Source organism: Phocoena sinus, chromosome 2, assembly GCF_008692025.1.
Source record: "Phocoena sinus isolate mPhoSin1 chromosome 2, mPhoSin1.pri, whole genome shotgun sequence".
Taxonomy (NCBI): domain Eukaryota; kingdom Metazoa; phylum Chordata; class Mammalia; order Artiodactyla; family Phocoenidae; genus Phocoena; species Phocoena sinus.
In genome coordinates this window covers 114,696,117-114,710,150 of record NC_045764.1, presented here as the reverse complement: position 1 = coordinate 114,710,150, position 14,034 = coordinate 114,696,117, and the positions used below count along the sequence as shown (strand labels likewise).

The 14,034-nt window shown below is 35.5% G+C and overlaps 1 protein-coding gene across 6 annotated transcripts in view; it reads right to left on the bottom strand.

Moving 5' to 3' along the window:
* BRMS1L (BRMS1 like transcriptional repressor) overlaps window positions 1-14,034 on the bottom strand; it is a 51,014-nt gene that overhangs the window by 28,497 nt on the left and 8,483 nt on the right. For 5 of the 6 annotated variants that reach the window (XR_004348690.1, XR_004348689.1, XM_032624461.1 and 2 more), the window contains 3 exons: window positions 11,774-11,864; window positions 7,858-7,985; window positions 5,991-6,070 (listed from right to left, as the gene is read on the bottom strand). Coding sequence is in view for 4 of the 6 variants with exons in the window: in XM_032624461.1 (XP_032480352.1) it covers window positions 5,991-6,070; window positions 7,858-7,985; window positions 11,774-11,864 (299 nt within the window). In the remaining 2 variants the exon portion in view is untranslated. Of the gene's footprint in view, window positions 1-1,590; window positions 1,756-5,990; window positions 6,071-7,857; window positions 7,986-11,773; window positions 11,865-14,034 lie in introns of all 6 variants that reach the window. The other variant, XM_032624460.1, reaches the window with a different exon arrangement.

Sequence of the window (14,034 nt, the reverse complement as noted above, 5' to 3'; positions counted from 1 at the left end):
TTATTAAGACTTAATATTGTTAAAATGTCCATACTACCCAAAGCAATTTACAAATTCAATGTAACCTCTATCAAAATTCCAATGACATTTTTTTACACAAATAGAAAAAACAATCCTAAAATTCATATGGAAACACAAAGGACCCCAAACAGCCAAAACAATCTTGAGAAAGAGCAAAGCTGGAGGCCTCACATTTCCTAATTTTAAAATATATTACAAAGCTATTGTAATTTTAAAAATATGGTACTGGCATAAACATTTAGACAAATGGAACAGAATAAAGAACCCTGAAATAAACCCATGCATATATGGTCAACTGAACTTCAATAACAGTACCAAGACTACATAATGGGGAAAGGATAGACCTTCAACAAATGGTGTTGGGAAAACTGGAAAGCCACATGCAAAAGAATAAAACTTGACCCTTATCTTACACCATACACAAAAATCAACTCAAAATGGATTAAAGATTTAAATGTAGGACCTGAAACTGTAAAACCAATAGAAGAAAATAAGGAGGATAAGCTTTATGACATTGGTCTTGGCAATGATTTATTGGATATGACACCAAAAGCACAAACAAGACAACAAAAACAAAAAGATAAGTGGGACTATATCAAAACAAAAAAGCATCTGCACAGCACAGGAACAACTAGAGTGAAAAAGCAACCTAACAGAATGGGAGAAAATATTTGCAAATCATGTATCTAATAGGGGGTTAATATCCAAAATATGTAAGGAACTTGATTTTAAAAATGGGCAAAGGATTTGAATAGCCATTTCTGCAAAAAAACATACAAGTGGCTGATAGGTACGTGAAAAGATGCTCAACATTACTAATCATAAGAAAATGCAAATCAAAATGACAACGAGGTATCACTTAATACCTGTTAGGATGCCTATATTCAAAAACCAAAAGATAATAAGTGTTGGTGAGGATATAGAAAAATTGGAACCTTTGTGCACAGTTCGTGGAAATGTAAAATGGTGTGGTCACTGTGAAAAACAGTATGGAGGTTCCCCAAAAACACTAAAAATAGAACTACCATATGATCCAGCAATCCTACTTCTGAGTATATACCTAAAAGAACTGAAATCAGGGTCTTGAAAAGATATTTGCACTCCTGTGTTCATTGCAGCATTATTCACAATAACCAAAATGTGAAAAACAACCTAAATGTACACTGAGGATGAATGGATAAAGAAAATGTGATATATACATACAATGATGTATTATTCATTCTTTAAAAAAAAGAAGGAAACCCTGCCTTATGCTACAACATGGAAGAACCTTGAGGACATTATGCTAAGTGAAATAAGCCAGTCACTTAAGGACAAAGATCGCATGATACCAATTATATGAGATATATAAACTAGTCAAACACATAGAAGCAGAGAGTAGAATGGTGGTTGCCAGGGGCTATGGGGAAGGGGAAACAGGGAGTTGCTGTTCAATGGGTATAAAGTTTCAGTTATCTGTGATGGTTAAGTTCTAGAGATCTGTTGTACAACCATGTGCCTAGAGCTAACAATACTATATTACACATTAAAATTTGTTAAGAAGGTAGATCTCATGTTAAGTGTTCTTACCCTAATTTTAAAAAGAGAGAAAAGGGCTTCCCTGGTGGCGCAGTGGTTGAGGGTCCGCCTGCCTATGCAGGGGACGCGGGTTCGTGCCCCGGTCCGGGAGGATCCCACGTGCCGCGGAGTGGCTGGGCCCGTGAGCCATGGCCGCTGGGCCTGCGCGTCCGGAGCCTGTGTTCCGCAACGGGAGAGGCCACAGCAGTGAGAAGCCCGCGTACCGCAAAAAAAAAAAAAAGAGAGAGAGAGAAAGGAAGAGAGAGAGCGGGTTGGGGGGAGGGAGGGAGGAAGTGGGGAAGGGAAGAAAGAAGGAAGGAAGGAAGACAGAGGAAAAAAGGAAAAAAATAAAACAAAACAAAGAAAAAGATGAAAGAAATTCCATGAGAGATAAGTTTCAACTGGGTGCTCTGGAATCATGAGCATTACAGCATCTCTGGGCCTGTACAATCCTTTTTGACCAAAGGAACTTGAGACAGTGGACACGCATTGTGACGCATCTCATCATTAGCACCTTTGGCCTCCAGATCTCAAATTATGAATGACTTTACTATATTGAAAAGAAGAGTATGTGAATTTTCTTAGGAAATGAAAGAAAACTAATATCACAAAGAAAATAAAAGAAATAAATACAAGGAGGTATTAACAAATCCACCATCACAGAGAGAAATTCTACTCACCTCCCTCAGTAATTGAAAGATGAAGCAGACAAAAAAAAAAAAAGTGAGGAAACAATGCATATACTTATATAAATAAATAAATGAATAAATTGAAAGTGTTACGAGGAATGAGATATTTGCAGTTTCAAAGTACTTCTCCACTAAATACTTACTAATCACAATGAGAAAAAGTTAAGTATACTTAGAAAAACCTAGAAGACATCACTTAAACCAAGTGATCAGAGTGTACATAATCTATCATGGTACATATCAAAACTGTGCACTGCCTGTTAGAATTCAATGAGAAGAACACAGCATCATTGCTGTGATACTCCTACCAAAGATACAAAACCTGGTTCTAATCATGAAGAAACAGCAGACCAACTCAAAATTGAGGAACATTCTATAATATAACTGGCCTGAAATTTTCAAAAATGTAGAGATCATTAAAAAACCAAGGGAAGACTGAGGTATTGTTCCACACTGAAGGAGACTAAAAAGACAAGACAATTAAATGCAATGACAAAGATAACATGTGATTCTGAACTGCATCTCTTTGCTATAAAGACTGCTATAGGGAAAACTGCTAAAACTTAAATGGAGTCATAAGATTAGATGGTAGTAACAAAATCAATGTACATTTCCTGATTTTGATGATTTTAGTGTGGTTATGTAAGAGAACATCCCTCATTTGTTTGAAATATTCATTACAGTATTCAGGGGTTATGGAGCATCATGTTGCCAACTCATTCTCATGTTCACCAAACAAGTTCTTTTGTACCTTCTTGCAACCCTACTATGAGATTGTTTTCAAAAATGCATCATAAAGACAAGATGTACTAAGCACTCATGGAACTGAAGATTGCAATGTTAAATATATGCTTCTATAAGAAGAGAAAAATATGGAATATTCCTAACTTATTTTATGCATCTTGGAATCAAACAAAGATAATATAAGAATTAAAAATTAAATCTCACTTATTAACATAGAAATGAAGCCTCTAAACAAAATATCAGCAAACTGAATCTTGTAATGCACAAGAAAAATAATCATTCCAGGAATCCAAGGACAGTTTAACATCAGAAAATACATTAATAATTTAAGTGCAGGGCTTCCCTGGTGGCGCAGTGGTTGAGGGTCCGCCTGCCGATGCAGGGGACACGGGTTCGTGCCCCATGCCGGGAGGATCCCACGTGCCGCGGAGCGGCTGGGCCCGTGAGCCGTGGCCGCTGAGCCTGCGCTCCGCAATGGGAGAGGCCACAGCGGTGAGAGGCCCGCGCACAGCAAAAAAAAAATAAAATAAAATAAAATAATTTAAGTGCAAAAAAAATGACTAATTCAACAGATGCAGACAAAGTATTTAATAAAGTCTAACAATATTTATGGGAAAATTCTTAGAAAAAAAGAAATAAATTTCCTTAACTTGATAAAAAGAGTATTTATTAAAACCAAACATCAAGTATCATACTAACTGGAAAACCATTAGAAGCATTCCCTTAAAATCAAGAACACAGTAATGACCAGCTTTCACTGCTTCTATTCCAACATGTACTAGAGGTGCTATCAGTGCCATTAAGACAAGTGAAACAAATAAGAAGAGATCAGAGGACTTCCCTGGTGGCACAGTGGTTAAGAATCCACCTGCCATTGCAGGGGACATGGGTTTGATCCCTGGTCTGGGAAGATCCCAGACCCAGAGCAACTAAGCCCGTGTGCCATAACTACTAACCCTGCGCTCTAGAGCCCGAGAGCCACAACTACCGCAGCCTGTGCGCCCTAGATTCCGCACGTCGCAACTACTGAGCCCACCGTGCTGCAACTACTGAAGCCTTCATGCCTATAGCCCGTGCTCCACAAGAGAGGCCACCACAATGAGAAGCCCGCACACTGCAACAAAGAGTAGCCCCCGCTTGCCGCAACTAGAGAAAGCCCGCGCGCAACAACATAGACCCAACACAGCCAAAAATAAATAAAATTAAAAAAAAAAAAAAGAGATCAGAAAGGAAGAAAAAAGTTGCTATGATTCACAAATGACATTATTATCTACATGGACAATCTAAGAATCTGTAATTAAATTATTAGAATCAAGAGAGGTAGATAAGATTGGATATAATATCAATATATAAATTACTTTTCTATGCAGCAGCAGAAAATAAAAAGCCATTTTTAAAAAGTTGTTACTAAAAAAAACAAAAAAACTTAACAATAACAATTGTAAGAAGGAAAAGAGCAAGATAAAATTATTAGGGTATTGAGTTACTAAGACTTACTAGACTGAAAGCTGTAAAAAATGATGCTGTGACATTGGTGCAGAAAGAGCCAAACAGACCAATGGAACAAATGAAAAAAAGCTAAAAACAAGCCAACACATATGTCGATATTTGATATAAAAAAGATGGGAGGGCTTCCCTGGTGGCGCAGTGGTTGACAGTCCGCCTGCCGATGCAGGGGACACGGGTTCGTGCCCCGGTCTGGGAGGATCCCACATGCCGTGGAGCGGATGGGCCCGTGAGCCATGGCCGCTGAGCCTGCCGGAGCCTGTGCTCGGCAACGGGAGAGGCCACAACAGTGAGAGGCCCGCGTACCGCAAAAAAAAAAAAAAAAAAAAGAGATGGGATTGCTGATTAGTGGGAAGACAATGAAGAATATAATAAATAGTGTCGAGAATTACCTATCCATATGCAAAAAAGTAAAATTAGAGCCATACTTTAACCACACATAAAAATTAATTAAAGGCAGTTTAGCAATCTGTTAAAAAGCAAAATTTCAACTTTTAAAAGAAAATACATCATTTTACCTCAAAGTGGGGAAGGCACAAAAAGCATCTATCATAAAGGAAAGATGATAAATTCAATTACATTAAAATGTAAAATTTTGTCCATAAGGTCATCAGAAAAAGTGAAAAGATATTCCATTGCCTGGGTAAAAATATTTGCAAAGCCAATAACCAGCAATGCATTTGTATCCAGAGTATATAAAGAACTTCTACAGTCAATAAGGAAAGGACTAAAAGCCCAAAGTAAAGGCAAAAGATATGAACAGGCACTTCTTAGGAAAGAAAATCCAAGCAGCCAGTACACACCAAAAGACGTTTCACCTCAATTGTAACCAAGAAAATGAAATAACAAGCTCCATCATTTTTATACCTATATATTCTTAGTATTTTAATGATTTATAAAGATATGGTACATTAAAGTAAGATAAGAATCATCATAGAACGTGTCCTCTTATTTTCACTAGTATATTTATGATCTTGTCTAGGTTTTATGAAAAGTTATCTGCAAAATCAGCACTATGTTTTCAAACGCTATTCAAAATAAACACAACATACAGAATTTATTTTTCCCCATAGAGAATTTTGCCCTAAGATGTGGAAACAGATCTAGAGATTAAGAAATTAATATAGCCCAACAATCTAACTGTACTACTGGATATACATTTTTTGAGCCTTGAATATTATACTAATTATACTATTTTCCGTGATGCCAGATGACATAATCATTAGTCTTTTTAAGGTAACAGTTGCAAAACTTCTAAAATTATATCACTTAGTTCTTTTCTATGGTCCCTTGCTTGTGTCCTATTTCCAATACAGCTTCCAGTGCAACTGTATTTAAAAAAAAAAAAAATCGTACAAGTGCTGAGCTAAAGTACTATTTAATTTTGTTCCATTTAGTTTATTTACTATACTGCTGTACTCATAAGACTTGAAGAGTTGAAATCAGCTTAAAAGTTGAGCAAAATAACAGTACCTCACAATGCTGGCGAGAAGCTTGAATTTCACATTCATATTTGTTCTTTACAGATTCTAAGCAGAGCTCTCTATAGATTCCTGCAACCAAACACAATTACTCTGATTATGTTAGCAATAAGGAGTTTCAATATCACTTCCCTACAGGAATTCTGTCCTAACTATTTTATAAGATGAATCAAGAAGAAACTGGCAAGTGAGTCTAACTTTACCTTTAAAAACTAAAAATAAAAGGCTCAGTTAAAATATATATCAAAGAAGACTAGAAAACTAATAAGAGTTTAAGTGCTAGAAAAAAACTACACTGCAATTTTTAGTTCTTACCCATTTTTCTAAAGAATACTCCTAAATGTTTGATAGAGAATGATTAAAATGAAAATAAAACTCTTCACCTATGAAAAACAATCTCTTGGGATTCATAAGGGAAACAGAGTCAATAAGCTCCGGTTTCTTAATCATATATACTCAAAGGAACAACTGGATACCATAACCATCAAAACCACTAGTTTTTAACTATTATTTATCTTCAGAGTCCAAAGCTTCCAAGAGGATTAAATGTAGAAACTAATATAACAAAATTTATAAACTGATACGAGGTTTGAGTGCTCCTAACAGGGCTTTACCTAGAGAATGGATGCTCAAGTGAGTTTAACTTAGAGGTACCAAGACAACAGCATAAAATAGGCACCATGGTCATGCAAACATGCCATCACAAAAATGGCAAACAAAGAGGTCTAGATGTATATGCTTAACTGTATGCCATAGTTGCCCCTAGAAATGTAATTCTGTTTCTTGTATAGAAAAGGCAAGGGACAGATGCCTGGAACTATGCCATCAGCAACACATTCACACACACTACCTTTTGTACAATCAAAAAGTAAAGGAGGCTGCCTAACAGAAAAGTGAATAATTGACTGAAGTAATATTTCCTAAACATCCACTAAGTCTCACTTAGTGCTTTTAGAATGTCCAGGAAAATTAAGGACATGTTTACTTTTAAGGGTGTGCTAAGCCAATATGCAAAGACAGCAGATTAAGCATCACATCATCTACATACTTAATACTAAGCACTCAAGAATAAAATCTGGTTTAAGGTGGATTTAGTACAAAGATAACCTATTATCAACAATGCCTTAGGTATTATATAACAGGTACATGAGGATCAATTAGTGTCCCTCAAAAAGAAAACAATCGGCATCTCCACTAATTAAATTTCAGTTTCTAGTTTGACTATGAAAAATCAGTAAGTGACCTTCAAATAGATATATCCCTTGTTATGCGTGGTAGGACACAATTCTGAGGCCAGATCCCAGTTACAAACAGAAGACTGAAATTTAACCACACAAATATAGTACATCTTCATTTATTCACAGCCACAAATGAGTCATCAAACTTATCAAAATAAAAACTCATGTCTAAACTGTAGGTTTGAAGGCGAATTCTCTGTTCTTTAATATCCTGATCAAACATTTAAAAAATGTTTTTACAAATAAAAAATCCTTATCACTCTTACAGATGAAAAATACTGAGGACTTAAATTGAACCTTAATAGGGAATTAAACTGCGATAGTAACAGTATCTCTTAATGAAAGTATCATGGTTTCTAATTGTTTCACATGTGGAAGTACCCTCTCAACAACACTGTGAGCAATTTGAGGGCTTTTTTTCTTTTTTCAAGGCCCTACAGTAGCAGAGAAAAGCATGAGGCATTTAATAAATAACTGTGGGCTGACTGACAGTGAAATACTCTGGTCAACGTAAATACAGTTGTACTTCCATTAACAACAACCGCTCACTTGATAAACACCTTTTAAGTCTATTGAAGAGTTCATTTTCTACTATATGGAAAAGATGTTTCACTTTCCTACCTGCTACCTTTGTACGAATTTGCATATTTTCTTGTAAAGTTGCCAGTGGTTCCAAATATTCTGGTGCTTTTCCAGCTATGACTTCTTGTAGTTTTGCATCCACCTGACTTAATCGTTCTTTATAAAGTCTTAACAAAGCAAAAATTAAGATATTAATTTTAAAAGCCCAACAAAGGCTAACAATTTACCATTTCTATACATTCTCTTCTTAGTATCATTCATATTCTAATAGCCTACCAAATGTATTTTTGCCTTGCTCTCAAGTGAAGAATGCAGTTACATTATTTGACTTTATACACATAATCACAAAGAAATGTCTTTCTATTTTTTAGATATATCACTCTTTAATAGTTAACTTACAATACAAAAAATACAACTGAAATAACCACTTTTGGTCACTCTAGATGTTTTTGTTTTAACTGCAGAATAAATCAATTCTAAGAGAAAAGGTCAAATAAACACTGAGTTTAAAAAAAAATCATTTTGAATAATTTAGATACAGGCATTACTAGCTTTCAAAAATAAATAATTCCCTGTCTCCTCTCCAAGTTTCCTGAAAAGCAGTCAGTATTACAATATTAAGCCTACTTGATTTTTAAAAGAACAAAGAGGAAGTAGAGTGATGAAGGTAAAACCAATGGCTAGAGAACTTGTGATCTGGCATACTCAGTTCTTCTAGACTGCAAATGAAGAAGCTATAACAATGAGTTGCTCAATAGATGGGGAAATGAAAAGTGGGGCAAGGAATCCCTGTTGCTCTATTTATGAGTCCACATACAAATACTCCTAATTTACCAGCTGTCATCCCAATACCTTTAGCTTGATTATCAAAGACAGTATGTGAGACAACTCAATGTTTATTTTTAGCAATAATCCTGCAGGACAGAACTAACTCTTTTTTAACAGGAAAATGTTTAAATTGTCATTCTTTATAAAAGGCACTTCTAACCCCAGTTTTGTGGCATTTCAAGGGCATCCTAAAATTTCAAAGCAGACAAACAATTTAAGGTCATTTTGTAAAATTTTTTTGCCATTTATTACTTCATCATAGGTGAAGAATATGTCATATACATCACAAGGATGGCATCTAGTAACTTCCAAAAGAAACCACTGCTTATGCTTGTAGGTGTTCGTATAAATAGCAGTTGGCTATTGAAAACATGATGATACCTGGCTTTCATATAAAATTCCACTCTTTCCTCTTGAAAATATAAACCAATACAATTAAGGCAACTAATATTAATTGTCTACTATTGGTCATCATAATTAGCATAGAGATTTATACAATGATTCTAAAGGAATAAAGCAAATTTGAGTGTTAATACAATAACTATTCTTTTTTTTAAACAAAAAGGGAAAAATTAACTGAATTAACTGCCAAAATAATACGTTATCACATCTGGGTTAAATTTTTCTAAAATGCAACATACAATGTGTAAAGTCAGAAAAGTACAACATGATACTTATAGTTTTTGAAGTTATAAATACAACTTTAGGCAAAATGCTAAAAATCTGATAAAAAAGATGACTGTCCCTGAAAAACATCAAACTCATACAAAATATTGATAAGGTTTCCTGAATAGGTGAACATCTTGAATGAAGAGGATATGTGAATGAACAATATTCAATTAGCTCACTTTTAAAAGAATAGATTCCTCAAAATCAGTATAATTTCTACAGCCTTGGAATCCAAGTATAAACTCATCAAAGGCAAGGATCATGAGTCCCTCAGCAGCAACCACAGTACTATTCGCAGAATAGAAGCTCAATTAACGCTTGTTGGATGTTGAACACTGAAATGAATGGAAACTTGGATGGCACAAGTTCCTCTATCTTTTTAAGGAGGTGGAAGAACTCACCTTCCACCACTTTACAAACTGCAAATTGTGGATTTTCTGCCTTAGGAATGGAGTACTACTGTGCCCTGTAGTAGCAGAACAGGCAAAGCAGGGTATTTATTACTACTATTATTATTATTATTATATTTCCCACCTCTGCCAAAGAGGATTTGAGACAGCTTACAGAGATACACAGTGTGACAAAATAAAAATAAAACACAAAGCAATGGGGCAAGACAAAAAAATAATTATAAACCTGGTGCCAAGATTTTTCTTTTCTAAAACATATTTCTAGATTCCAATTCCTTGAGAAAGAATCCTATTAAATAGTGGCAATGGGTCTACTTTTAACACTTTCAGAAATGAATAAAGCTGGTAGGGGGAACTGGCTGGTGGTCATAGTGAGCCATGAGAAAGTAATACTCAAGACAATTGCCTGCCCCAAGGTGAACAAGATTAGACCAAATGACTCACTAGATGCAAAGTTCTCCTACGTAATATATTATACTAGAGCTTTACAGCAATTTTCATTTCTTGGATAACCATAAAAGGCACTTTAAAAGCTCAATAGGTGTATCTTAAATAATTGTTTAAGAATTATTCATTCACGGATTACTTGTGCTAAAATACAAAAATACAAATTTGCTTCCTCTTTTCCAGAATGATCCCAAATGAACTGAATGAACTCTCCGTGTTGCCCAAATAATGGATTCCTGGGGATCCAAACTAATTTTGATTTCAAATTAATAATGTAAATCTTTAGAATAAGAAAATATCATGTTTTTTAAAGCCACAATTTTAAACTCTGGATTATTTTGGATTGCTTATATTAATTTGTTGCACTAGCAGGGAACATTATCTATATATTCATCTCTAATACCAGTGAAAGTTAAGACCAGAAATGGCATAAATCCAGCAGGATTCATATGGTAACCAAACCTGTCTTATTTTAGTCTGGCAATTTCAGATATTAAATGGGCTTTCATCTCTTCTTTGGGCCTCTCTAGGGAAGAAGTAGGCGAAAAGGAATAAGCAGCAAAATCACGAAGGATTCATAAACTGAAGAGCCAGCTTCTGAATAAGTTAAGGTGTCTTTCTCTCTTTCATTTACAATTCCTAAAATGTAGCTTGCCCCATAACCTTGCCAGCAAGTTCCAAACTGAAAGCTCACCTTTAAGATTTTTTTTTAATCTGCATCTGCATCTATTCTGTTCTCTCAAATCACTGGGGCCCATTCTTGCGTTACCAACTTTACATAAGAGTTCTGGCATTGTAAGCAGGGGGAAAAAAATAGTATCTAATAAACATGCACTACATGCCAGACAAATGGCTGAGAATTTTACAGACTGCTCATTCAAACTTTACAGTAGATAATAACGAATCTCTTATTATACCTTTGAAATCTGTCCAGAAAGCCTGGATTCAGAGCCTATGCTCTTTCTATTCCACTACAGTTCCTCCAAAGTAATGTGCCTTAGTGGAAGGGACACCATAGCACTTTCTGCACTAGAAGGCAGAAAGCTTGGCTTAATTTATCCCTTTCTGAAGAACTATGAACAAATCACTTAACCTCTCTGAGCATCAATCTTCTCATGGGTAAATTAGAGATAAGACTATCTATCTCCCAACCTTACAGAGAAGCAAACTAAATAATGCGTGTGAAAACACGTAATGTATATATTACCCAATGTTAAGATATAAACAAAAATCACTATGCCATCTTTGGGAAATATCTCTCTTATTCTCACAATTTTAAAATGCTATCTTTATCCAATTATTTAACAAAGGAATAAATGAAGCAGATTAGAATCAAGGGTGCAACAACCCAGGAAAACATTTTCATTACCAACCCCACATAAAAATCTTATTATATCCCCCCCCCAAAACAGCCTCAAAACCCTTGATTAGTTAATGAGGTCTTCAGCAGGCAAACAATAGCCGAAGCCTTTTTCAGATCAGTCGGTCCCATAAAACACGAAAAGGAAAATAGTTTAGAGTGAATATAATTTCTCTCATGCTACTGTACACGTGACAAGGTTAAGATTCGGTGACAATGACCTTCTGAAGTCACTACTTACTGATCCTTGAGATCGGTAAACTGTTTTTCAAGATTGGACATTTCATCTAAACATTCCATTCTTCTTCTTTCACAGTCTTCATCATCCATTTCTGTTAGTAAAAGGCAAATATCAAAGATAAAATTAATTTTATGTTCCAAATATATCTGAATGTTAATTCAAATGGTAAAAAAAAAAAAAGAAAAACACTGAAATATGAAGTTAGATATGCAAGGCCTACATTCAGCCTTAAAATACATATTTACCAAAAATAATTTCCACTATAGATTTTAAACTAAAATACAGATGAATTAAAACTATAACAGTCTCTAGACCTTCTTATTTTTATTCATTTTTAAATAATTTTAAAGGGCCAACATTAAACTGTGACTATGAAGTAATTAACCCACTTTTGGTCTGTTTTCCACCAAATCACGAGAACTTAAGCACCAAGATGATTATGTCCTTGCTCAAAAACACTTATGGAATTCTTCTTTCAGCACTGCTCACAAAGATGATTTGCGGTTCAAATAAAAAAGAAGACTAATCTCATTATGTTTACCACAGAATGTCTTGGTCTCCTACTCTTATATTCCCATTGATCCCTCTCCCCAAATTACTGTCAGTCAGTGCGAAAGAGGAAAATGAGGAGAAAAACAAGCAAACTTTTCAAGGAAAGCAACTGTTAGTTACCAGCTCTGTCCTATATTTCATATCTTCTATTTTTACATCACATACAGTTGACAATAACAGAAGCTCAAAATGATATGCATATTGATCATCATCAAATAAAGGTCAAACTATGAGAAAGAGTTAAATTATGTTATCTTCCAATAGTGAGGAAGTATACAATTTTTTTTAACTTTTCTGAAACAGATTAAAATTATTTCTGGCTCCTAATAGCTTATTCCTTGGCTATTTAAAACGTGGGTCCCTCAAGACGACTCACTCCCCATTATCTCTGGATAGTTTTTCTGTAGCCTTAGGACCGGCCCAGTACCAAGGTTGGAGAAGAATAAAACTGTGGAAATTTAACATGCAAGACATATGGTAGAAAAGAAATGCTTTCACAACATGCAAAACTGCAAAGTTTATTTAAATAATTTCTTTGCACTTAAAAAATTTGACTTGTAGTTCAAATTATTATTACATTTTTCACAAATTAAGTTCATTATTTTCTGGGATAGAATAAAAAACAGTGAAAAATCACAAGGGTCAACATAAAAATTAGAGAGGCAGAATTTTAGTAAATAGATGTCATATTGCGAGATCCTAGCTCCCATAAAAATTAAAATTACAAAAAAAAAAAGAACACTTGAAGATAAAATGTTTTACAGACCTAGGAAATGTATTCACATATAGTATAGATGTTCTTTCTCTGTATTCCTCACTTTTGAAATCTCACCTATTTTCATGACTAGGAAGATGACTTCCAAATTATGCTTCCCATACCAGGCAGGTCCCAACGCCACATTTCCACCTGTCAGTTGGGCACTCTGACTTAAATATACCAACAGGACCTCAAAAACAACATGTCTGTAATACTCTATCTTCCACCTTCATCTCAAATCTTTTACTTTTCTATTTCTGTTCATGCTACCACCATTCTCCTTGTATCTGGGTTTTTCTTCTTACCTTGACTCTTAAACTTGTAGTCATCAATCCCACTTTCTGCTTTTTTTGAAATCTTTCACATCTATATCTTTTCCTTTTCTAGCTCAAATCCTTCTCCCAACCAAACTGGTTTTCTCACTTTTTTGAATAAGCCTTAAGATCTGGCCTTTGCACTTTTTCTTATATTCCTCCTTCTATAGCAGGGGTCCCCAACCCCCAGGCTATGGACTGGTACCACGTTAGGAACCGGTCCCCACAGCAGGAGGTGGGCAGCAGGCGAGCAAGCAGAACTTCATCTGTCTTTATAGCCACTCCCCATCGCTCGCATTACCACCTGAGTTCCACCTCCTGTCAGATCAGCAGCGGCATTAGATTCTCATAGGACCACAAACCCTACTGTGAACTGCGCATGCAAGGGATCTAGGTTACGCACTCCTTATGAGAATCTAATGCCTGATGATCTGAGGTGGAGCTGAGGCAGTGATGCTAGCACTGGGGAGCAGCTGCAAATACAGATTATCATTAGCAGATAAGTTTGCACAGAGACCATAATCAATTGCTTGCAGACTCATATCAAAACCCTGTCAGTGGGACTTCCCTGGTGGCACAGTGGTTAAGAACCCACCTGTCAATGCAGGGGACATGGGTTCTATCCCTGGTCCAGGAAG